This window comes from Mastigoproctus giganteus, chromosome 4 (assembly GCF_048544385.1).
Source record: "Mastigoproctus giganteus isolate SK-2022 chromosome 4, ASM4854438v1, whole genome shotgun sequence".
In the NCBI taxonomy this organism is placed as follows: domain Eukaryota; kingdom Metazoa; phylum Arthropoda; class Arachnida; order Uropygi; family Thelyphonidae; genus Mastigoproctus; species Mastigoproctus giganteus.
In genome coordinates this window covers 131,390,320-131,418,012 of record NC_143578.1, presented here as the reverse complement: position 1 = coordinate 131,418,012, position 27,693 = coordinate 131,390,320, and the positions used below count along the sequence as shown (strand labels likewise).

General features: G+C 38.1%; 1 protein-coding gene across 5 annotated transcripts in view; it reads left to right on the top strand.

Moving 5' to 3' along the window:
• Pi3K21B (phosphatidylinositol 3-kinase regulatory subunit alpha) overlaps positions 1–27,693 on the top strand; it is a 519,263-nt gene that overhangs the window by 422,298 nt on the left and 69,272 nt on the right. For all 5 annotated transcript variants that reach the window (XM_090372927.1, XM_090372928.1, XM_090372924.1 and 2 more), the window contains 2 exons: positions 4,026–4,206; positions 24,189–24,439. In XM_090372927.1, the coding sequence (XP_090229053.1) occupies positions 4,026–4,206; positions 24,189–24,439 (432 nt within the window). The remainder of the gene's footprint in view (positions 1–4,025; positions 4,207–24,188; positions 24,440–27,693) is intronic.

The following is a 27,693-nucleotide window of genomic DNA, read 5'->3' as shown; positions in this document are numbered from 1 at the left end:
TTTTTCGACTATCCAAGAAATTAAGAATGTTTGCATAGTTACAAAATTTATATGGTATATATCCGTGTAGGAAGTTCGTTATAACAGTGAGCGATTGTGTGAGAATATGTATAAATTAAAATCATTGTGGCTTTTTGCTCATTACAGCCATGATCTCATTATTTCCATGCTCGTTACAACCAAGTTCAACTGATTTTTGCATTCTTTTTCGATCCATATATGCAAATTCACTATCCATATACGTTCCCCTCTAAGGGGATTAGAGGGGAACAGGTATCCTGTGTGTTATCAGACACAGCCTAAAACACTAATGGATCCAATATCTCTCTATTACAGAAGATTTAGGAGAAGTCCTGTTGGCCTGCCTCCCTAAAATCCACTCATGCACACCCTCTCGATGGTAAGTCCTGTTACGTCACTTAGGTGGCAACTAACATGTAGAGTGGTTCTCTTCAAGACGTCTGGTCAATGTGAAGAGGAAAAGACCAAACCCTTCAGCATATGACAGCACGACAAAACAAATGGCCCTCAGTCCCCACCGGCTTTCACTCCCCCTCTTACGGCAGCGAGAGGATCAGAGTGGAAGCAGAGGGTGCTAAGAATCTCTGGTTACGACCAGGCTGGAAAAGGAATTAGAAAATGTGAATTTGGAATATCATCGGTTTGGCTGAAACAAGAAGAAGAAACAAATCACTTATAAGTTTATCAAGTGGAAATCTACTGTACACCAATGGAAACAGTGAAAGGAGTGAAGGCGGAGTTGGGTTTCTGGTCCATAAAGATTTAAAAAACAACATTTTGGAATTCAAAAGTACATCACCAAGGGTGTCAAGACTAATACTCAAGATTTCTAAGAGGTACAAGCTAAAGGTTATAATGATTTATGCACCAACATCAAGCCATGATGATGAAGAGGTTGAAGAAATGTACACCGAAATTGGGAGTCTTCTAGATGAGCAGAAAACCCACTACACTATTATTATGGGGAACTTCAATGCTAAGGTGGGAAAAAGACAAAACAGCGCAGAAAGGGGAACTATACGAAATTTTGGAATTGGTGAAAGAAATGAAAGAGGCGAAAGACTTGTGGAATTTGCAGAATCTCAAGGATTGTCAGTAATGAACACTTTTTTCAAGAAACCGGTGAACAGAAAGTGGACAAGGAAGAGTTCAAATGGATTAACAACTAATGAAATCGACTTCATCCTCACTAACAGAAGATATATTGTGAATGATGTTACCGTCCTGAATAAGGTAAATGTTGGAAGTGATCACAGAATGGTAAGATGTACACTTGATATAGATGTAGGAAAGAAAAGGAAAAAAACTGACTCGAGTAAATAATACAAAGGTCTTTGAAATAACAGAAGAGGAGAAAAAGCAGTATGTACTGGAACTTAAGAACAAGTTCGAGCTTCTGCAGACTGCTGAGGACCAAGATATCGACGAGGAATATTACAACTTTCTGAAAGTGATAAAGCCCAAGAAACCTATAGGGAAAAAGAAATCCAAAGAAGAAAAAATTAGTCATGAAACACTTGTTATGATGAACCGAAGACGAAAAATGAAGAGCAAGATAAACACTGACGAGGAAAAAAATTGAGTATACTGAGTTATGCAAAGCCATTAGAAAGAGACTCAGAGAGGACATAAGAAGATTTAACACAAGAAAAGTAGAACAAGCATTAAGGGAAAACAAAGGATTTAAATCAGCAGCCATGAGCAGTAATACAGAAAGACAAATGATACTGAAACTGAAGAATAGCGATGGTGTACTTATAAACAGCAGAGAAGGCATAATTCAAGTAGCAGAAGACTACTATAGAGAATTATACAAGGAGTGAGGGAATGATGCAGAAGATGGATTGCAAATTAGCAACACATACAACATACCCGATATTCCTCCTGATGAGGTAGAACATGCATTGAAGAAAATGAAGAATCATAAAGCCCCGGGGGAAGATGAAATTACTGTAGAGTTTTTAAAATTGGGAAGAAGAGACGTAATACAAAAACTGCAAGACTCTTCACAAAGTGCATTAGAAAAGGTGTGACGCCAAAGCAGTGGAATAATGCAATCATAGATTTGCTCCATAAGAAAGGAGATAAATCAGAAATTGGAAATTATAGACCAATTAGCTTGTTATCCCACATCTACAAGTTTTTTCACAAGGGTCATTACTAACAGATTAGAAAGAATATTTGATGAGAATCAACCGAAAGAGCAAGCTGGCTTTAGGACGGGATTCTCAACTATGGATCACCTTCACGTAATATCACAGCTAATGGAGAAACAAATGAATATAAAACACCATTATGTTGGCATTTGTGAATTATGAAAAGGCATTTGACTCCATACAGCATAAGGCAATGTTTCGGTCACTGGAAAGACAAGGCATAGATACCCCATATATTATGATTTTGAAGAAAATATATGAGAGTGCTACCTCCTTTATTAGACTAGACAAAAACAGTAGGAAATTTAAAATCGAGAAAGGAGTTCGACAAGGAGACACAATATCTCCGAAGCTGTTTACTGCTGCCCTTGAGGAAGCTTTCAGAAGATTAGACTGGTCGCAGAAAGGAGTCAATATGAACGGAGAGTACCTAAACCATTTACGATTTGCAGATGACATTGTGGTGATAAGCCACGATCCCAAAGAATTAGAGGAAAATCTTAATCAGTTATGCACAGTTAGTAGGGATTTTGGAATAAAGATGAATATGGCTAAAACAAAAGTAATGATGAACAAGTATGCCACAGAAAGGGAAATAATGATTGAATGCGCAGTAATTGAAAAGGTGGAGTCATATACTTATCTGGGACAAGTTATTAGCTGTAATAATGATAAATGGCTGGAAGTCAAGAGAAGAATAAATTTTGGATTGATAGCATTCAGGAAATATAGTCACATACTGAAGAGCAATATCCCAGTTTGTCTGAAACATAAAATAATGAACCAATGTATACTCCCCACCATGACTTATGGAAGTGAAACTTGGGCACTCACCAAAAGAATGGAAGAGAAGCTGAGAACTACACAGCGAAGAATGGAACGAATTATATTGGGAATCAGACTGTTAGATAAGAAGAGAAACACATGGATTAGGCAGCAAACTCAAGTAAAGGACATTCTTATCAAAACTAAAGAAGTAAAATGGTCTTGGGCAGGACACATAGCTCGAAGACATGATGACAGATGGACTAAGAAAATAACGGAATGGTACCCAAGAGGAGCTAGAAGAAAACCTGGAAAACAAAGGCGGAGATGGATAGATGAAATTCATGAGTTTGTGGTTAGCAAATGGATGGCCAGTGCTCAAAACAGAAGGAACTGGAAAGTTGCTGAAGAGGCCTTCATCCTGCAGTGGATTGAAAATGGCTGATGATGATGATGATAAGCAAATTCACTGGTTCTTTCATACAGAGGCTGGTATTCTTCATCTTTCACTCTTTACATAACCAGCCTGTTTACTTCCACAAGGCTATTTCAGATTTTCTACCTCTTTACATTAGGTATTATTTACAATGGCTTCTTTTTTTATCTATCCATGGAGATTGTATAAAGGCATAAGTTTGATGGTTTGCCAAAAGTGCAGTCAATTTCAGAATATGTCTTTTGGTGACATTGCTGCTGATGTTATATTTGAATCCTTGAAGTTATGTTCAATTTCTAACATTTTCAATTTCAATTTTTCTATCCCTCCTGTAAGTATAAATTTATATATTACATATGGATTATATTTGTTCATGCTAGAAGAAATTATGCACCTTCCTATGTATAAATTTATTTACTTAGCTCACTAAACACTTCATACATTATTTCCATAATTTTCTCTTCATCTCTTAGATGTTCTTATTTAGATATACATGCGTATAATTTTTTTTTAAAATAGTGATATGGCTTTTATATATCAGAATTTTGTGGTTCAGAATCTTATGTAGATGTACTCATATCTGTTGATATAAATCCTTTTTAATTGTTTTAAAATACCTTTACAACTGAATATATTTTAAATTTCAGGAAAGGAGGAAGCAACAAATTAATAAAAATTTGCCACAGGAATGGAAAGTTTGGGTTTTCCGAACCCTTTAAATTCAGTTCTGTAGTAGAGCTCATTAATTATTACAGAAATATGTCATTAGCACAATATAACCGCACATTAGATGTCAAATTGCTCTATCCTGTTTCCAGATTTCATCAGGTAGGAGTTACTATATTTCATTTTTTAAAATAATTTCATAGGGAAAATTCTCTCCAGCTACTATAAAATAAATGTGTTTATGATGTTTCTTAACGTATTGATCATTGTAGGGACATCCCAGAGAACTATCAACAAAATTTTTAAACCCTACTTTGAGGGAATTAAATCCCTTAAATATGATAAATCCTTGATTTAACAGACATCAGAATAAAGGACAACATAAATTTAACCAGGCTTTTCATCTATACAGGACCTGCTGATGTAATTGCCTCAATCTGATAGTTAAAATTTTTTCACCATAGCGCAAATTTAACTTGCATCTAATAAAATGGCTGGTCTTTATTTCATTTATTAGTGCAGTATCCAGTAATCAGATAAAGACAAAATACTCTGCATCTTTGTTCTCCTTAATGATTGTTGAAGCAAGTTTTTGAAATAACATACCTGTTTCATGTTTACAGTTCCTTTTGTTATGAAAAAATTATAAATAAGCCCAAATTCATATACGAAGTGAAAGGATCCAATTTAGAAACTCTTGCATGAGATAAGATGTTTTGCTCTTGGCTTACAATGCTGTTATTCATTATTGCTAACAAGAAGTATTAGCCATGTGGTGTAAGGAAGCCTGATCATTTGCTGCACTGGCCAAAAGTAATAATAGATGAACAAATAGCGAAATGAAATAAAGTAAAGCACCTATTTGAAGCCCTCCTCACATATGTACCTATCCAGCCGACCTCCCCACAGAGGCAACTTATTCCAGTAATCAACAACTCACTGGCTAAAAGAAAACTCTCTGCAGTCTAACCTCTTTCCCCATAATTTGAATTTTTGGCTCCTAGTTCTATATTCATTTACAGTAGTGAAAATTTCATCCTCATTCATTGTACTTTCTCCTTTAAGAGCCTTGTACGCTTCAGTCAGGTTTCTCTAAGATGCCTGGTTGCCAAACTGTACACTCCACATATTTGAAGTCTTTTCTCGTAGTACATCCCTTTGCCAATCTCATAGGCAATATGCCTATGAGATTGGCAAAGGGATGTCCATTTCAACAAAGTCTTTCTTTAGGTGTGGTCATACTTGATCCCAGTATTCCAAGTGCAATCTTACAAATGCCTTACACAATGGGATTATTACTCCCTGTCTTTACAAGCAAATGTACAATAAACTGTGCTGTAAAGTTTCCGATTGCAGTATTATAGTTTCCATCAGCTGTTGTAGTTCAAAGTGTATCTCCAATTATCTTTTTCATAATGGTGTCATGACAGCAAACTTCGGCAACTGTATGCACGCTTTCAAGTTTAATGGACAGGTCCTTAAACCCCCTCCTCCCATGTAGTCCATTAAATTGAAGTTTTACTGTAAATATCAGTTTAAAGCATGATAAGGAATATGAAGGATAGAATTGTGAAGGTGTTCACAATATGAGATATAATTAAAACAATACCAAATCATTTATCATGGTAGTTTACTGCATATAAAAATTATGCGATTGCACTAACCCATATGTCTGGATGCAGTTACTTGGGGGGGGGGGGGTGTAAAAGGAATTTGCATTGCCTTACACATTATAATTTACAAATAAAGAACTTGACAATATTGATGAAATTAAATGTATCACCAACACAGTGAGAGTTACTAGAAATTAAGAAATCATGTAACTAAATGGTGAAAATTATGCGAATAGTATTAGTAGTAGTAGTAGTGGCATGTGATGCAAGAAAGCAAGTGTACGAGCTTATGCTGCATCACCCAAAAAAAAATCACACCATTCCCTCCAAATGCCTGTCCAGTTCCTCCTTAAATTTATTCAACCTATCAACTTCCACAACGACAGATGGAAGTTTGTTCCAGCAATTAACCACCCGCTGGATAAAAGCAAATTTCCGCACATCTATTCTATATCTGTCCTTTCTTAATTTGAATTTATGTCCCCTTAGGTTCGTAATCTGAACAAGTGGAAGGATCCCATCAGAATTCAGCGTGTTCAACCCATTCAAGGCCTTATACACCTCAATCATATCACCGCGCAGGTGCCTAGTCTCCAGCCACTGCAATTTGCAGAACTTAAGCCTCTCTTGGTAAGAGGATCCCTTCATTCCCCTCACCAATCTTGTTGCCCTTCTCTGTACACGCTCAAGCACGCTTCTCTGTACACGCTCAAGCAAATCGACATCCTTCCTAAAATGAAGCCTCCAGACCTGTACGCAGTACTCAAGGCGTGGCCTGACCATTGCCTTATACAGAGGGACAATCACCTCCTTTTCCCTGCTAGCAAAATTCCTATATATATCATTGACAAAACCCCATGACCTGCCCTGGCAGCCTGTCTGCATTGCTCAGAAAACTTCATATCTGACTGCACAATTACTCCCAGGTCTTTTTCATTTTCTACCACCTTAAGTGTAGTACCACACAGTTGGTACATTTCTCTGGGGTTACTTCTACCCATATGCAGTACTTTGCATTTGTCAAGGTTAAACTTCAGTTGCCACTTCTTAGCCCATCTGCCCAAATTATCTAGATCCTGTTGCAGTAGCACACTGCCATTACTGTCATTAACAACCCTGCCAACCTTTGTATCAACTGCAAACTTCAACGTTAAGCCTGATATACCTTCATCAATATCATTGATAAATATACAAAACAACAGTGGACCCAACACCGAACCCTGTGGGACTCCATTAATAACATTAGTCCACGAAGAGCAGCACCCATTGATTACCACCCTCTGTCTTCTCCCACTTAACCATCCTTTTATCCATTGTAGCAACTTACCTTTAATACCATTCTGCTCCAATTTGTACAGTATTGTTGCTATACTTCCAATTTAGGTCAGATAAATGAGTAGGGAAGCACCTTATCCAATCCAAAATACATTAGCTATGAAGCCAATACAGTTTTTCAATAATATGAAGCACTTTATCACTTCACTTGGAATGTTCAACAATTTTTAAATGAAGTCTTCCCAAACAAATGGTTGGCAGAGGTGAGTGGCCAATTGCTTGATCACCCGCTTTGTCCTCATTGGACTTTTTCTTTACGGGGCAAAGAAACCTCACTCTTTGAACAATCTTAGCATCAGGATCACAAATGCAATTAATTCCAATTAACTGAAACACAACTGGAGAATATGTTTATGGAATTGAAAAACTGTACTGTGCTTTGTTTCAGTAATGATGGAGATTATTGCCTACCCAAAAAATTGGAATAAACTACCTTTCCAATGCATTTTATAGATTGTTTTTTGTCTTGTCTCCGACCGGACTACGTGGTCCTTCCTCTCAGCCAATAGCAGCATTTGTAAACATGTTGGCTGCATGCCTTGTTTTTGCATCCTTTAGTTGAAGTGATTTTTTTGTGTTGGGCTTTAATCAATTTTTTTTAATCAATATGTACAATTTCCATTATAAAAATCACCTTTTAGAGAGATAAACAGCTTAGTTATTATAGCAAAAATTTCAACTTCTGAGGTCTTGGAACAAATTATCAAAAAACAATGTGTTATTGGGTTCACATTACAATATTTTCACAATGCAGTGGTGTGTCTGGATCGGATTAATATTGTTGTTTGTTTGGTTTTTTAAGGAGCATTAGCAACTAAGGCCATATTGCTCCGGGATATGCGGTGGTCATTCCCTGACCTTTCCGCATCCTCCGCATTTGGTGGTGACGGGCTCAAATCCCGGTTTAATCAGAAGCGTGTGCTAAGCACTGCTGCTCCTTCCCATGGCTATGGAGGCGCCGCATTAATATTGTAAAGTGGGTGTCCACTGTATATGCAAAATGAGCAGAGGGGAAAAAAAGTTTTAAAAGTTCCAGTGTAATAGAGATTGGTCAACTGTTCTGATGCACGGTAGGGTTAGAGCTTTTGGTACTAGAAAGTGTTTATAGATAGATAACCCAAGAAGGTGGAAAGTGTCTCTTTTCCTTAAACAATTCCTAATCTCCCACATAATATTCTTCTTTACTTCCCAAAAGCCTGTTTTTTACTCATTACTATTCTTGTTCTTATTTCTGTACTGTTCTTTAGTTCTTCCACCATTAGGCTTCCCAAATACCTGTACACTCTCAACTGATTTCTCTTCTCCTCTTTCAATATTTAACTTGCACTTTTCCCTTCCCACTCTCATAACCTTTGTCTTCTCAATATTTATTATCATCACAAACCTATCAACCTATCTTTGTCCTATTAACAAATTTCTGTAGTCCTTCCTCAAGAATTTTCCCCCAACACTGTATCATCTGCAAATTTAACACTCTCAGTAACCTTTCCCCCATCTTCAGCATACAATCTCCTCATCCATATTTCCTTTATCACTTCTTTAACCATTTATTCTACATACAGTATACAGGGTGATTCACTACCAGTGCGACAAACTTGCAGGAGGTGTAGGGGGCACAAAGAAGAATCGGAATCACATAGCATTGCAGGGTCCGAAATGCCTTCGTTATGAGGTAGAGGATGTTGAACGGGAGGTCGCGTGAACAGCGATCCCGCTGGAAGTGAGCATTTGCGAACTGGTTCCCGAGGCAGTAGGATGGACGAGTATTCAAATGTTGAACTGGCCGACATGCACCTCGCGTATGGAGCTGCAGACTGTAATGGGCACGCTGCTCTGCGCTTGTACCAGGAACGTTTCCCGCACAGGCATGCTCCTCATCATACGATTTTCGCACGTGCGCACAGAAGGTTATGTGAGACTGGTTGTTTCACGAGAGGTACCATGAATCGAGAGCGAATGACGAGGACGCCAGACAATGAGGAGAATGTCCTACGTCTTGCAGAAGGCAATCCGAGCAATAGGCCAACGATTGGGTATTTCCCAATCCACTGTATGGAGGATACTGTCAACAAACCAAATGAGTTCATACCATCTGCAACGCATCCAATCATTGGAGCCTGCAAATTATCCACTCTGGAGGACTTCTGCTACTTGGTTTCTTCAACAGAAACGGTTCGCAAATGCTGACTTCCAGCAGGATCGCTGTTCATGCAACCTCCCGTTCAACGTCCTCTACCGCATGATGAAGGCATTTCGGACCCTGCAATGCTATGTGATTCCGATTCGTCTTTGTGCCCACTACACCTCCTGCAAGTTTGTCGCACTGGTAGTGAATCACCCTGTATATCAAAATTAGTCACGGAAAAAAAAAAAAACAGGGCTCATGTTGCACCTCTTCCTGTTGCTGTATTTTCATTGTCGCCTATCCTAACTATTACTTCTTGGCCTGAATATAATCTACTAATCATTCTTGTGTCCTTCCAAATTACTCTTATGCTTTCCAGTATATTGAGTAATTTAACCCATGAAAAAGCCTTCTCCAAATCTGTATAAAACATACACATACATCTTTGTTCAATTCCAGATGTCTTTCTGTCAACATTCTCATCAAGCAATCCTTGTTCCCCTTCCCCTCCTAAAATGAAATCAGCACTCTTCCACATTTTCCTCCAACCTTCTGTTTAATATACTTAGTATTATCTTTGCCATTTCTGATACAAAACTTATAGTTCTAAAATATTAACATTTCATTGCATGGATTTTCTTTTCTATCAGTCTCATTACTGTGTTAAAATTTTCTCACCATTCCTCTTGCTCATACATTAACATGCATAATTCTACTAATTCCCCTTATAAACTCTGCTGACAAGTTTACTGATCATTCATTAAATTTAATTTTCTTAACCTTTCTAATAATTTTAATTCCCTACACCCATCCCACCATTCCTGTCTTGCTTTAATTCTTACTCACCTTAGCCTAATGTTAATCTCTCTGTACCTTTTCCTGCCATCTTCAGTATTGGTATTTTTCCATTTCCTTCTTTCTTCCATGTCTCTTACCCTCTGTCACCCATAGTTTCCTAATTCTGAACCCCTGCCTGTATCCTATTTCTTCTTCAGCAATTTTCTTACTTACCCATTTACTATTTATACTTTGATTATCCATCCAGTCATCTCTTTCCAATAATAGCCTTTACCATAATTTTTCCTCCATAATATCCTTCGTTTTTGTTCTGTGTTCCATCTTCTACCTTTCTTTGCCCCCTCAAATCCTGTTCAACTTTAATTCTACATTCATTATAAGAAAATATATGTCTGGGCCTGAGTAGGCATGAGAGTTCTTCACATTGTTTCAGTACCTTTCCCAAACCAAAATATAGTGCAGCTGATATCTGCTTCCATCCCCAAACATTTTCCATGCTTTCTTTAATTTTTGTCATCTAAACCAAATATTTGTTATCATTATATTATTCTGCTCATAGAACTCTTCCAACCTTTCCCCTCTCCTCTAATTGTTCCTACCCAGCCCATATTCTCCTACGTAGTTTATCTCCTTTCCTTCTCCAACCACTGCATTCCAATCGCCCATAATTAATAATCTGTCTGCCTGATCTCTCTCAATTACATTTTGTAGTTGCTCATAAATCTCAATCTCTGCTTCCTTATATTCTGTTTTTGATGTATGTACTTATATTAATGTCATATCCTTCTGTCTTCATTCTTACAGCCATCAGCCTGTCACTAATCTATTTTATCTCCTCCACACTTTCAGGCACCTTCTTACCCAAAACTACTCCTATTCCATTCTTACTCTCTCTCATTACCTCCAGAATGAAAAATGCTGTCACTTCTAAAGTCCCCTTTGTCTTTCCATCTTATTTTACACAATACTTTTGTTCTGTTTTCCCATTTAAAGTTTTTTAATTTCTTTCTCCATTATGCAGGCCAAAAACTCTAAAAGCTGCTTCTTCAGTGGCTGTTGGGAAATAACATTTTTGATATGTATCAAATTAAAACAGGACTGATCTGCATTCAGTGCAAATATCCTGAAAGTTTGGGGGTTAAAGAGAGTTCAACCTGCAGGACAGAATATTCTGCACTAATTAAGATGAATACACTCCCTTCCCCCCCCCCTTTTTTTTTTACCATGCTGAAAAAATAGCCTGCAGCTGGGAAATAATTAGATCTCTCATTTTGCCAGGAAGTCATGATTCTGTGAGAGAGCACATATCAAAAAACTGACTAAAAAATATTGTTTCTAATTCAGATGATTTTTGGGAAGTCATCAGTTTATTAGTACAACAACACTTCTCTAATTCTTTAGAACTTCAGCAATTAATGTGTCTATAGAAATTTTTATCTAGTCAACCTGTAGCATGTCCTGTAAGGCACAACTTGTTTTTTTTTTTTTTTTTTTTTCAGTTTTATTCTACCTACTTTTTTCTTTCAAACATTGATGGTTCTGGCACTATAAATGAGGCCAAGCATCAAATGATTCCAAAATGATATAAAACTCACCACAAAGAAACTTATTTTTGATTTAGTGCTTCCTGTTCAAATTCTTTATTTCACACAAAGCCTCTTAAAAGTAAAGAAGTTTGGAAAGGAAATCTTTTTTATTTCACTTAACTAATGCTATTAAAATACTAATTTGTAGAGACCTTGATCACCAGGTGATATCTCTCCTTCCTTAGAAACCTGAGTAAGAAAGTGCTCACTCGCTGGGCCACAAGGTGATGACACAAATAAGGCAGCTAGCAGATCCCGAGATGTGGCCAAACTAGTCAAAATTGAAGAAATGGACAGTTTCCAAAAAGAAATGAAAAACCTCCAACATTTTTGATTATACACTCAATTATTCAGTAAACAGTATGATTACTTGAGCTTTGTTGGACCACCCAAAAATATCAGACGTTTACAATCAGATCTCCCCTAATAGAGACTGCAAATGCATGAGAATGCTTACTTTAGTTTATGACAATTACGGGTATCTCAGTAACAGTATCCCTGCATAATCTAAATACAGTGAGAGATGTCATTTCTTCTTTTCCTTGGTCAGATTACTGTTTCAAACCTTGTGATGTCAACATTTTCCAGATCATGTCAGTGAAATTATTCTTGTATGGGATTAAATCCTCTATTTCACACTCTGCCATAAAATTTTGTCCTTTATCTAAACTTTGATTTTCCAATAAACAAGCTAAGGATGTTCAGGACAAGAACGTTGCATATCGCATTTGGCTTGTATCCAAATTTCCAAGTTCATTTTCTGCCTACACCAAAGCTCGAAACCATAGCAAAGCTGCTATTGTTTCAGTAAAAACTGCTGTTTTTCAGTCCAAACTAGATTTTAAACAGGCTAAAAGTAGAAAACTTGCTTCTTGTCCAAATGGTAGTTGAGAATTCTAATTTCTTGACAAAGCATTTCACTGCAACTTTTTCCCATCTCTGTTACAACCTCTGTCAAAACCAGATGGTTCTATTGCCACTTCGGCAAAAGATAAAGCTGACCTGTTAGATAAACTATCTCCTACCATTCCCAATACACTCCATTCAATGCCTCCTGTGGTCTTCCATCAAAAGGTTGTCATGAACAGACTTGATGCCAAGAAAACACTAGGTCCTGATGGTATTTCTCCATTTGTTCTCAAAACCTATGTTCCTGAGCTTACTCCTATGTTCTGTTGCATTTTTTTTTACTTTATTCCATAGATGTTTTCCCTTCTGCTTGGAAATTTGCTCATATCCAGCCACTTCCTAAAAAAGGTGACCAATCCCTCCCATCCAATTATTGTCCCATTAAACTAACTTTTACTCTTTATAAAGTAATGGAAAAATCTATTAACCATCTAACTCTTAAACTATCTAGAAACCTTCCATCTGATCAGTGATCGCCAGTATTGATTCCCTCAGTGTCAATCCAATGGTGATATACTGGACTATGTTATTCATCTATGGACAAATTCAATGGAAGAGTTTGGTTAAACTCAAGCAGTTGCTCTTGACATTTCAAATACTTTTGATCATATTGGGCATAAAGGTCTTCTAAATAAGCTTCCATCTTATGTTTTGCCAATTGTTTTTTGTAATTGAGTATCTAGTTTTCTCTCTGACTGCTCACTGTGGTTGATGATAGATGGCTGTGTCTTCTAACTTCTTCATTAATGCAGGTATTCCTCAAGGTTCACCTCTTTCTCCTACTCTTTTCCTCTTGTGTACTAATGACTTTCTTCCATTGACCAGAAATCCTATCCATAGTTTTGCTGATAGCACATTGCATTCCACCTTCCAGTTGAGAAACCTTGTCCTGTGCAAACCACTACAACTTCTCGAATATCCACTACCAATTCCTTAAATTCTCCAGTTGGGCAAAGACAACTTATTCTTCTTCTCCTATAGACAATATTACATATCTCTATTAGGGGTTCTCCTGACTTCTAATCTTTCTTGGTAGAAGCAGATCACAATTACTTCTTCTGCATCTAAAAAATTGGGTTTTCTTGTTCACTCTCAGCTGTGTCCTTTTCTGCCAAACAGCTACTCACTGTGTACAAACCTCAAATGTGCCCTACCATGGAATACTGTTTCCACATCCAAGGTGGTGCCCCCATAACCTCTCTCAGGCTTCTAGACTCCATTCAAAAAAGGACAGTTTGGTTAATTAAGGACCCATCTCTTACAAAGTCTCTCCATTCTTTGTCTCATGGATGTTATATTTCTGCTGCATGCCTTTTCATTAGATACTTCCACTGGCAGTGTTCTACTGCATTGGTTTCTATAATTCCCCCCCCCTTCCAAACTAGTCTGAACATGTGCTGCAACCAGCTTTTCCTGTCCAACTTCAAACTCACAGAACCTACTTATTTTCTTCATTTATTCCTTCAACTTCTGTTTTCTGGAACAACCTCCCTTCACACATATATCATGAAAATTGCGATCTATAGAAATTAAAGTGTAATGTCAAAGAATCGTCTTTCGTCTTCTTAACCTTCAACTCATTTATGAAGGCCCCCCGAGTGCCAAGCGATATTAGTGACCACAGCGCCTTTTCATAGTGATTATCTGATACGCTTTACTGTATATACGTTTCTCCTGAGTTTCGCAAGTCCGTTAACTCTTGAGCATTATAATTGAATAGATCTTTCAAATTATATAACCCAGAAAGGAAAGTACCTTTCTTTAACCCTCTTTTTATTTTTCGTTAATACTAACCTTCTCTTCGCTTGGGTCACTAGGTGGCACCGCTCTTGCCTCCACGTGGCGGGGCTGGTAACCTGGGAGAAAAAGATAATCTCCCGGGGCCAAAAAGAGCACGTCATGAGTAAATCAAACTCGGACTTATCTGGGCTGCCAGATGCACCCCAGACATCAAAAAAGAAAGATAGTTCTATTGCAGGAACTTCAAAACGGCAGAAAACTGACTCTGACATCTATCCTTCTCCAGCTTTCCTGATCGTGCACTCAACTGGTGAAAATGCAATTGGCAAAATCTCGCCATTTAGAATACAAAAGGAATTAGAAAGCAGAGCTGGAGCTCCTAAGTCTATAAAAAGACTTAGGTCAGGAGATATTCTGATCGAGACCTCTAATAGTAAACACTCAGAGCGACTCTCGAATATTAATCTCTTTGCTGGAATACCAGTTACTGTGACACCCCATAGATCACTGAACACCTCTAAAGGAGTGATCTCTGACTGGGATTTAATAGATGTGTCCGAAGAGGAGATGCTTGAAGAACTTAAAGAAGAAGGCATCATACAGGTCAAGAGAATTTCCACCAGAAAAGAAGGAGTTCTGACTCCTACACGCAATCTCATTCTGACCTTTAATACACCACATCGCCCAGCATCCATTAAGGCTGGATATCTGGTCTGTAATGTCAGACCTTATATTCCAAACTCACTACGGTGTTTCCGATGTCAGAAGTACGGACATTCCCAGACAGCTTGCCGGGGAACTCCTGCTTGTGCAAAGTGCAGGTCAGTTGAACACAACTGCGAAGCCTGTACTGCTCCCCAACCGATATGCCCAAACTGCAAAAAAGATCATCCCGCTTACGCTAGAACATGTGATCGCTGGAAAACTGAGAAACTTATTCAGATTTATAAAACCAATCATAATGTGTCCTATCAAGAAGCAAAGCGAAACGTCTCACCACCAACCCTTGCAAATAGATCTACTTATGCTCAAATCACCAAAAAATTCCAATCAACCGCATCGCAAACTGAACTAACAGTACCCCCAAAAGAGTCTTTCTCGAACTACGTAAAAACACTGTAGAATGCAACTCAAACTGAGGCAGTCAATACGCCAGTTTCTATACCAATCGAAAATCTCCACTCCCCGGACAAAGGACGCAAAGAAAAACAATCGTTACTTCTGGTCACCAACAGGAAATGGATACTAAGGAAATAACCCCAGATGACCCTGTCCTACACATTTTTGTAGAAGAAGACATGGAAACAGAAACGCCCTACTTTCGAAAGAAAGACAAAAACAAGAGTGAAAAACAGAGAACCTCAGCACCAAGAAAACGCTCGGAAAGTCTAACTAGAGATAAACAATGAACACAATAATTCAATGGAATTGTTGTGGTTTCCATGCCAATATTAATGACCTATACGACCTTACCTCTAAATACACACCAATATGTCTCTGCCTCCAAGAGAGGCGCCTCCGTAGTCAGGTGGGAAGGAGCAGCAGTGCGTAGCACGCGCTTCTTGATTAGACCGGGGTTCGAGCCCGTCACCACCAAATACGGAGGATGCGGAAAGGTCAGGGAATGACCACCGCATATCCCGGAGCAATATGGCCTTAGTTGCTAATGCTCCTAAAAACCAAATAACAACAACATAACAACAACAGCCTCCAAGAGACGTATTTCAAACCTCAAGACACACCAAAACTGTCTTATTACAATATCTTTAGAAAAGATAGAACCGATCAAAATACTGCACATGGTGGTGTAGCTGTTATAACAAACCCATATGTTCCTGTCAAACAGGTCTTACTGAACTCTCCCCTCGAGGCAATAGCGGTCCGTGTAGCTGCTGACATCCATATTACAATCTGCTCCTTATATATTCCACCAAGCTTTTCCATCCAACAAAATGATCTAAACAACCTCATAGCTCAACTCCCCACACCTTTCCTCATTCTGGGAGACTTAAATGGTCATCACACACTATGGGGTAACAACAATATCGACCAAAGAGGAAAACTAATTGAAAAATGTTTAGATGATAACAACCTTCTCCTTCTAAATGACGGGTCACCTACTTATGCTCACCTTCCTTCTGGAACATATACTGCAATAGACCTGTCTATCTGTTCTGCAACTTTGTATCCTACTCTAAAGTGGACGGCAAACAATGATCCACTGCATAGTGATCACTTTCCCATTACAATTGAATTACTAAATAAACCCACTTATCTTACTAGAATTCCTCGGTGGCTAATTGATAAAGCAGACTTTTTTTTTTTTTTTATGTGAACCCCAAACACGAGAGGTATTAGAACCTATAGTACTTAGTACCGTGCTTGGGTTGGAGACTGAGAAGACGAAAGAAGATATTTGTTGACATTGGACTTGAACTTCTGTAGATTGTAATTTTCAGGAAATACATATGAAGGAAGGTTGTTCCAGAAAACGGCAGTTGAATGAATAAATGAGGAAGATGAAAAGTTGGTTCTGTGGGTTTGAAGTTGGGCAGTAAATGGATGTTGGCTGGTGGCGGCACGTGTTCGGACTGTTTTGAAAGAGAGAGCGGGAATTATAGAAGCTAATTCAGAAGAACAGTGCCCATGGAAGTATCTGTAGAAGAGGCATGCAGCAGAAACAGTGCATCTATGAGACAGCGAGTGGAGAGACTCTGTTAGAGATGAATCATTAATTAACCTAACTGCCCTCTTCTGAATGGAATCAAGAAGCCTGAGAGAGGTTTTGGGGGCACCACCCCAGATGTGGGAACAATATTCCATGGCAGGGCGGATTTGCGATTTATACAGAGTGAGCAGCTGTTTGGAAGAAAAGTAACGCCGAGAGCGAAAGAGAAAACCAAGTTTTTTAGATGCAGAGGAAGCAATATTTGTAATGTGCTTGTGCCAAGAGAGATTAGAAGTCAGGGTAATCCCCAAAAGAGATATATCCTTTTGTCTAGAAATTGGAGTGTCACTAAAGATAAGCATAGGAGCAGAAGAATCCTTTTTGCGAGATATAAGACAAGACTGAGTTTTAGAAGGGTTGAAATCAACTAAGTTGTCTTTGCCCCACTGGAGAATTACCTGAAGATCGGCATTTAAGGAATTGGTAGCAGATTTTCGAGAAGTTGAAGCTGATTGAGCAGAACAAGGTTTCTCAAAATGGAAAGTTGAATGCCATGTGCTGTCATCGGCAAAACTATGGATAGGATTTCCAGTCAATGGAAGAAGGTCATTGATATACAAGAGGGAAAGAGTGGGGGAAAGAACTGAACCTTGGGGGACACCAGCATTAGTGGAGAAGTTAGAAGACAGAGAGCCATCAACCATCACCCTCAGTGAGCGATCAGAGAGAAAACTGGATAACCAATTACTAAAAACAGTTGGCAAACCATAAGATGGAAGCTTGTTTAGAAGACCTTTATGCCAAACACGATCAAAAGCCTTTGAGATGTCAAGAGCAACTACTTGTGTTTCACCAAACCTTTCCATTGAATTAGTCCCTAAATGGGTAACATAAGCCAGAATATCACCAGTGGATCGACACTGACGGAATCCATACTGGTGATCGTTGATCAGACGGAAGGTTTCTAGGTGGTTTAAGAGTTGGCGGTTAATTGATTTCTCCATTACTTTAGAAAGAGTAGAAGTAATTGCAATGGGACGATAATTGGATGGGAGGGATTTGTCACCCTTTTTAGGAACTGGCTGGATATGAGCAAATTTCCAAGCAGAAGGAAAAACACCTTTAGAATAAGAAAGTGAAAAAAGGCGGCAAAGAAAGGAGTAAGTTCAGGAGCACAGGTTTTGAGTACAAGTGGAGAAATACCATCAGGACCTGGAGCTTTCTTAGCATCGAGATTCATCAAAATCCTTCTGATATCCTTTTGACGGAAGACCACAGAAGGCATTGAATGGAGTGTGTTGGGAATGGTGGGAGGTGTTTTACCAAGATCATTAATACATGAGCTGGAAGAAAAATGGGTTGCTAGCAGGTCAGCTTTATCCTTGGCTGAAGTGACAACAGAACCATCTGGTTTGGACAGAGGTGGGAGCAGGGATGGGCAAAAGTTGCGGCCAATAGCTTTGGCAAGAGACCAGAATGCTCGGCTACCATTAGGGCAAGAAGCAAGTTTTCTACTCTTAGCCTGTTCAAACTCTAGTTTGGACTGATTAATAACTGCTTTACAATTGTTGCAAGCTTTGGTGTAGGCAGAAAATGAAACTGAAGAATTAGAAACAAGCCAATTACGATATGCAACATTCTTCTCTTGGACAGCCTTAGCACATTTATTGGAAAACCACGGTTTAGATAAAGGACGAGATTTTAAAGTGGAGTGTGGGATAAAGAATTCCATTCCTGCAAGAATAATTTCACTGATACGATCTGAGCAAACGTTGACATCAGAACTTTTGAAACAGTACTCCGACCAAGGAAAAGGAGTCTCGCAGGTCATCCCATTTTGCATTCTTGTAATGCCAAACAACACGAGGTTGGGAATAGCCATGAGATAAAGGTTCCATTGGAGAAGAGACAATCACCAAGTTGTGATCTGAAGTGCCTAAAGGAGCTCTCACTTTGACCGTGTACTTAGAAGGGTTGTTTGTGAGAAAAAGAGCAAGCGTATTGGCTGTATGATTAAGATTGTCCGGTATTCTTGTAGGTAAATGAACAATCTGTGCTAGGTCATTAGTAATTGCGAAAGCCTCAGCATCTCGACCTGCTGGGTCGGTGTGACTAGAAAACGGAAGCCAGCTGGGGTTGTGAACATTAAAATCACCAAGGAAAATTACCTCACTGTTAGGAGAGTTGGACTGGAGAAAGTCAAGTTGCAACGAGAGGAAGTCAAAGAGCTCCAAGTGATTAGTCGAGTTGGGAGAACGGTAGAGACAACAGATGAATTTGACACAGGAATTTGATGTTATTAGTGGAGTTCCCCAGGGTTCGGTGCTGGGCCCATTGTTGTTTTGTGTATTCATCAATGATATTGATGAAGGTATATCAGGATTAATATTCAAGTTTGCAGATGATACAAAGGTTGGCAGGGTTGTTAACAACAGTAAAGACAGTATGCTACTCCAACTGGATATAGAGGCGCCTCGGTAGCGAGGTGGGAAGGAGCAGTGGTGCATAGCACATGCTTCTTGATTAGACCGGGGTTCGAGCCCATCACCACCAAATACGGAGGATGCGGAAAGGTCAGGGAATGACCATCGCATATCTCGGAGCAATATGGCCTTAGTTGCTAATGCTCCTAAAAACCAAATAACAAACAAACGATGTAGACAGGTTGGGCAAATGGGCTGAGAAGTGGCAATTGAAGTTTAACATTAACAAATGCAAAATACTTCATATGGATAGCAATAACACAAGAGAAACATACCAGCAGTGTGGTACTACACTCAGGGAAGTGGAAAGTGAAAAAGACCTGGGGAGTAATTGTGCAGTCAAAATATCAAGTTTGCTGAGCAATGCAGACGGGCTGCCAGGGCTGGTCATGGAGTCTTGTCAATGATATATATAGGAATTTTGCTAGCAGGGACAGAGATGTGATTATCCCATTGTACAAGGCAATGGTCAGGTCTGCGTACAGGTCTGCAGGCCTCATTTTAGGAAGGATGTAGAGTTGCTCAAATGAGTACAAAAAGGGCAACAAGATTGGTGAGAGGAACAAAGGGAATGCTCTTACCAAGAAAGGCTTAAGTTCTGCAAATTGCAGCACCTGGAGAGTAGGCACCTGCGAGATGATCTGATTGAGGTGGATAAGGCCTTGAATGGGTTGAGCAAGCTGAATGCTGATGGTATTCTTCCTCTTGATCGGATTACTAACCTTAGGGGGCATAGATTCAAATTGAGGAAAGACAGTTGTAGAATAGATGTGTGGAAATTTGCCTTTAGCCAGTGGGTGGGTGGTTGATTGGTGGAACAGATTTCCATCTTTTGTTGTGGAAGCCTAAGTAAATTTAAGTCTGAACTCAACAGGCATTTGGAACAAATGGAGCGGTGAAATGGGAAGGTTTTTTTTTTGTTTTGTTTTTTGCTTGAGTTCTTGCATTGTATGCCTCTGCTAATGCTAACTGTTCCCACCAATCAGACACCTCTTTGAGTTGCTCTGCTTAGTGAAATATGTAAGACCCACTCGAATAACATGCAAATCTTTAGTATCTTGCTGGTCAAAACCAGCAGAGCATCAGTAGAAACTACTCTACATGCCCTGTTTATGCCCAGAAGTGCAAATCTGTGTGCTGATAAAAAAAATGATTTCAGATTACCACGTTAGTCATCTCGTGTGCCAAGTAGCAGATGCATGAATTATAATAGGGACAAATAAACATTCATATAGCATATTTAACCTTGCCATTTTATACCCCAACTTAAATAACACATCAGAGCTCGCCATACAGGCAGTGGTGTGCTGGAGCCGGCTTGTGCCAGTTGTTAAACCGATAATGGCTATAAACTGTAGAGCGGCATGCACTGCAATCTGAAGTGGCTAGCAGCATTTGGGCGATAAGCTTGTATATGGTAACACAGAAAATCTAGCCAGGGCATGCTTATTTAGTCACCTTCTGTGCTTCCTTTGCCCCACCCATTTCTTACGCGGCAGCCTGTACACCGATTATCTCGGCTTGCAATTTTACTGGAATATTATTTCCAGTAAACACTGTTACGGTCCCATCCTGTTTTCAAGCATTGTTAGTCTACTGGAGCGAAAGTTATCATAGTGAAATTAACTAATTATTTCTATAATTTCTATCCTATCTACAAAATTGAAATTCTCAATATACATAAACAGAAGTGTTTTCTTTGATGCCACAAGCAGCAAAAATATACGTTCAAGTATGCATTTTCTAATTATTCCCAAGAAAAACAATCATCACTGTTGACCATGATTATAGAACGCTTTGCTGAATTTGTTTGAATTTCCCCGCATGTGTGCTCCATCGCTGGCTAAAGCGAATTTTATATATATAGTTACCAGAGCAGTGAGTGACATGGAAGGCCCCATCACTCACGAGCGTGATACAGGGGGAAAAAATAATAAAATGCACATAACTGTTTCTTCAAATAAGAAACATAACTGAAAGAATTGCAATGAATTGTTTTTGAAAAATGAAAAGATCGTACTTCCTTTCTTCAGTGTGTATTGCATCTACTAATACAAAATCAAGGAAATTCATCTATCGGAAGCCACACTGGAAACAGAAAAAAACTGGTGTAAAATTCATAACACTGCAATGTGCATTTAATAAAAGAAAAGTTTGCTTTATTGCAATTGTTTTTAGGGAACAATATCAGTACAGCATGATTTTTGGATGTATATTTTTTCTTTTAACAAAATTTCCAGAAAATACAGTCGTACCTCCATATAATGAAATCAATTGTTTCCTTGAAAAAATTCATTATACAGAAATTTCGTTATAAAGAAATATGATCCTTTCAACAATGAAAAATACTGTCAATTCAGAAATATAGTTAAAGATGGGGAAAGAAATGGGAATCAATAATTTTTTTAACATTTTAAAACAATTTATTAATACATACATATTAAGAAATTACTACTTACATGATGCCCACAATTTATTAATACACTTAAGAATAATTTCGTAAAATGTTTGATTATTTTTTGTTGTACACTGGATTCTGCTGGACATCGTTCGTAAAAATGTTCGCATTTGTTTAAACTTTAAACAGTCAGATATATTTTCTGTTACATTTTCTTCCCACTAAAAGTCTCGATGCAAAGTTTCAAATGCTACCAACATTTGTTTGGAAGGTTTAATATCATCATTCTTCTCTTTCTTGGCGATTCCTTCCTTCCTCTCTCTCTCTCTCTCTCTCTCTCTCTCTCTCTCTCTCTCTCTCTCTCTCTCTTTCTTACAAAAACATTATATTAAACGTGTAAATAATAACAACAAACTAATTTATAAATGAAGTATTTTATTAATATATTTAGTATGTTTTTTTATTTGTTACATATATGTTATATGTTTTATAAAATATAAGCATTACCTATACAATTATGAAAATAAACGTGTGAAACAAAATGAACTGCAAAAATAATACATAAACAATGAATTATAGATATAAAAGTTAATATTTTTAAAAACATTGAATAAATATTTATAAGTTGAACAATGTATATTGCAGTATTACTTTTCTTAAAATATGCCACAAGATCAGATTTCAGTATCAGGAGGGTAGATTGTACCTGCTGACCCTACCCTGGCTATGCCACTGAACAGTAGTAATCCTTTATTGCACGGAAAGTAATGCATTACAGTGCGGGTAGTGGAGAATGTTTTCTGCTTCAAATGGAAAGAAAGTACTTGTCCATCTGGAAATAATTTCAAGTGGCATGAAGACAGTAACAGGTTTTTTTTCCCAGAAAGTCCCTTGTGGTAAAATCAAACAGGAAGTTACCCTTTACATTACCGAAAGTCGGGGCCAGCTAGGGATGCGTGAGTGAGGCGAGTACAGGAAGATACAATGTACCTACTGACCCTACCCTGGCTACACGACTGCACAGTAGTAATCCTTTATTGCATGGAAAGTAATCCATTACAGTGTGCATAGTGGAGAATGTCAAGTGGCATGAAAACAGTAACAGGTATTTGTAACCATTACATCAGACCAGCCTCAAAGAAGTACAGGAATAAGCATTGTGCGATATTATTATTATTAACTATATGGTGCAAGGATGCTCGGGGCTTTTGCTGCAACAGCCAAAAAAAAAAAAAATTCCTGAGTTACCCAGAGAGAGAGAAGGGAATCGCCAAGAAAAATAGAATGGGGTATGAGCAAGGAACAAGTATTGTGCAATTTGTTCCTTTAGTGAATCCAAGGAAGATTTTCCTTCCACCTCTCCACATTAAAATTTGCCTAATGAAGACTTTTGTGAAAGCAGTGGATAAGATGAATTCGAGAGGATTCCATTACTTACATAAGAAATTTCTCAATTCAGTGCCATAAAAGTGAAAGATGGAATCTTTGTGGAACCTCAATTCAGAGAGCTTCTGTAGGAGTAAAGCTTTGAAAAATATCTGTTTATTAGAACTAAAAGCATGGCACACTTTGAAATGATTTCGTGGAAACTCTTCGGGTAATTACATCTCCCACCTACTGAGATGTGGTTCAGAAACAGCTCATCGAGAAGTTTATGAAGTATCGCTGAAACATCATTTCTTCCATTTTCATTTAGACTTCTTTCCTGAAAACCCAGGCATGCTGTGTGATGAGCAAGGGAGATGCTTCCTCGAAAACATTTAAGTCAGTGGAAAATCGCCACCAAGGGTTCTGAAATGAATGTGCATTGGCAGACTACTGCTTGAATATTGTGCTATGACATTCTGGACAAGATGTACCAAAGGAAATCATCCACTCAACATTTTTAAATTGTACATATATTTTTTTGCAATAGCGAACTGTATTAATTTTAATATGTGTATAAAGTGTTTTGAGTTTAAATTATAAAAGTAATAAAAATTGGAATTGTAACTAGTCTCGTGTTTTGTAATGAAATTGGCTTAACTTGTATCAGCCATTATTTTGTGAAAAGTACATGTGCCTAGGAAAACACTAGGAAAATTCGATTCCCGCCTCGGGCTTGGATCAAAGTACTTCAAAAAAACCTTGGGAGGTGCATTATGGCCACAGAAGCCTATGCGCCAACAACTTAGACCGGCGTTCAAGCCCGTCACCACCAAATACGGAGGATGCAGAAAAGGTCAGGGAATGACCACCGCATATTCCCGGAGCAATATGGCTTTAGTTGCTAATGCTCCTAAAAATCAAAATAACAAACATAACAACAAGTGCCAACAACTACAAAAAAAAAAAAAAAAATCGCAAAATTGGTTTTGAAAAGTGTTTACATCTTTGGTGGTGGGGGGGGGGGGGTTCATTTTTAACTTTTAACTGTTATCATTTATATTGACTTTTAATACAATTAGAAATAATTCTTTTTCAATAATTTTTTTCTCATGTTATTTCAGGCTGAAGATGATGAGGAAAGTACAGCTGATGTTGAAAAAGTAGGACAGAAATTGATGAATATCAATAGGGAATACTTACAGAAAACTAAGCAGTATGACCAATTTTATGAAGACTACAGCAAAACTCTTCAAGATATCCAACAAAAGAAACAAGCACTGGATGCTTTTAATGAAACTATAGCAATCCTTCAAGAACACATTGAGAGGCACAAACAATCTCAGAAGGATGCACTTCCATGTGAGATAAAACCGTATGTTTTTCTTTTGTTTATATGTTTGTTTTCGAAGGTATTATTTAATAAAAGTCAGAAAATTCCCTGCAATTTATTCTTGTGGGTGTGCATGAATTACCCAAAATGTGTATTTTTATTATTAATACTAGCAAAATGATGCAAATAAAAGAAAAAAATTATATACAGGATGAGGCAGAGAAACCTGGCGATTTTTGAAATGAAATAACGACTGAAAGTACATTTGATGCCATTTTATTTTTTAAAGATCACATCAGTGAAATGTTTCCCGTTATACCTCACACATTGTTCCAGTCTACCTTGAAGATTTCTCATCACTTTCTGGATCATTTCTCCTGGAATTGCTGAAACTTGTCCCTTATCCTTGATTTTAATTCTTCAGTGTTTATGGGTCTAGTGGCATAGACTTGACTCTTAAGGTAGCCCAACAGGCAGTTAAATCCTGAGAACACACCAGCCACAGAACATCACCATTCTTTGAAACCACATGCCTGGAAACATTTTGCCCAACACACTCATTGTTGTTTCTCGCTGTATAAGCAGTTGCCCCATCTTGCTGGAACCATGTGGTAGTAAGATCAATTCCATGGTGATGAAATTCTGGCTCCACAAAATTCCATAGCATTTCCATGTAGCAATATGATGGAATCATAACCATAACGCCTCCATTGTCTTCAAAGAAGTAAGGGCCTGTGATTCCAAATGCCACAACTACACCAGATAGTAACTCTCTAACTGAAGAAGACATTAGTGGAGCTGATTTGGATTTTCAGTTTCCCAATAACAAAAATTCTGTTTGTTGATGCAACCTGGCAGTTCGAAATGTTTCTCATCTGTTATAAGCAGAACATTTCCGACATCTTCCTCAGTCACAATTCAGAGAATTGCTCAGAAAAATTCTGGCAAGTAGCTAAGTCCCTATCACTTAGCTCTTGAGTAACCACCATTTTATACTGATGAAAATTGAGCACCTTTTGCAAAATTCTGCACAAGCTTCACACACATTCTCAGGGTAGTAGCTTGCTTCCTGGCAGAACAGCATGGACTCCAAAGGACAACTCTTCCCACATTTTCAACCTTCTCTGGCATTCATACTCTTGCACAACACCTGGAGGTTACCCATCTGTGGATAAATTCAATGGAAAAGTTTGGTGAAACTCAAGTAGTTGCTCTTGACATTTTAAAGGCTTTTGATCACGTTTGGTCTTCTAGATAATCTTCCATCTTATGGTTCCAACTTTTATTGTAATTGAGTATCCAATTATCTCTCTGACCGCTTACTGCTAGTGATGGTAGATGGCTGTCTGTCTTCTAACTTCTCCAGTAATGCTGGTGTTCTCCAAGGTTCAGTTCTTTCTCACACTCTTTTCCATTAAATACACAACTTCTTGTGTATTTAATGACCTTCTTCCATTGACTGGAAATCCTAACTTCTCAATACACTATCAACTCTTTAAATGCTGATCTCCATTGATAACTTAGCTGATTTTAATCCTTATAAACTCACAATGGTCATATATCTCAAAAAGGATTCCTCTGCTCCTATGCTTATCTTCAATGACACTCGGATTTCTAGGCAAGATCATATAACTCTATTGGGGATTACCCTGACTTCTAATCTCTCTTGGCATAAGCACAATACAAATATTGCTTCCTCTGCATCTAAAAAACTGGGTTTTGTCTTTCACTCTTAGTGTTACTTTTCTCTCAAACAGCTGTTCACTCTGTACAAATCGCAAATCAGCTCTACCATGGAATGTTATTCCCATATTGGGGTAGTGCCCCCAAAACCTCTCTCAGGCTTCTAGATTCCATTCAAAAGTGGGCAGTTAGGTTAATTAATGACTCAGATGACTTTCATCAACCGGTGAAATACCACCACTTTGCTTATTGGAGGCTTGAAGTGGTGAAACCCATGTTTAGTCTCTAGAGCAAAGTTTCCGGCATCCCCCCCCCCCCATACTTCTCTTTCAACCCATGCACGGTACTAAGTACTATAGGTTTTGATACCTTTCGTGTTTGGGGTTTTCATAAAAAAAAATAAATAAAATAAAAAAAAAAAAAGAGCCCCTCCAACCTTGTCTCATAGACATTCTGTTTCTGCTACATGCCTTTTTTATAGATACTTGCATGTGCACTGTTCTTCTGAATTGGCGTCTATAATTCCCATTCTCTCTCTCTCTCTGTTCCAAAGTGGTCTAAATACCTGCCACAACCAGTCAGCATCCTTTTACTGCCCAACTTCAGGACCGTTTTTCTGAAACAACCTTCCTTCATGTGTATTTCCTTAAAATTATAATCTGCAGAAGTGCAAGTCTAATGTCAATGAATATCTTCTTTCATATTTTTAACCTTTGACCCATGCACAGCACTAAGTACTATAGTTTCTAATACCTCTCTTGTTTGGGGTTTTCATTTAAAAAAAAATCATCTACTTTATTCTTGGATTTCCCAGAAAAACCAGAAATATTGGTCATGCAAAAGTAGTAACTATTTGTGGTCTCGAGGTTACCAGCATATCACCAGAACAGCAAAAAGGCATTGATTTATGATTACCTCTAAGTCGGTCTGTTAATGTCTTGAACATGAGCTACAGGAAATCTGTGAAGCCCTTACTTTATCTCGATCTCCGACCTTGCATCCAAAATAGAATTCATAGGCTTTTCTCACAAGTTGTAACAGAGGCTTCCACTGTGATTTTAATACTACTGCTCTGCAAATGTAACAAACACTATCAGGCTTATTTTGGCAAGAAAATGACATATTTCATGTACAGTTGAGGTATGTGCACTTAAGAACACAATTAGGAACTTAATAGATTTTTACTTCTAATTGAAACACAGTTCACGATTACACATATACACACAACACTTGTTTACAAACACTAATTCACTAAAACACCTGTTCACTTTGTTCACCACTTTCTCTCCAAAACATACACTTTTTGAATTACAAAAATGCTTACTTGATGCAGAACCCACTCATATATATACCAGTAGAGAAGTTTCTAGAAGGCTCACAATGTTTCTGGAAAACTCTAGGACCTTCCAGAGCCGACCAGGCTAGCCGGGTGAGTAAAGTTCTTGCCTGGCAACCCAAAGGTAGATAAAACAGATGGAAAAGATGATTAAACCAGCTATAGGTCTTCGTTTTAGGTCATTAACCTGCGATATTTGAAAACTGAGGATGATGAGAACTTTTGAAGCACATATCCGAGTTTTTGAACATATTTCCTACAAGAATCTGTTGAACTC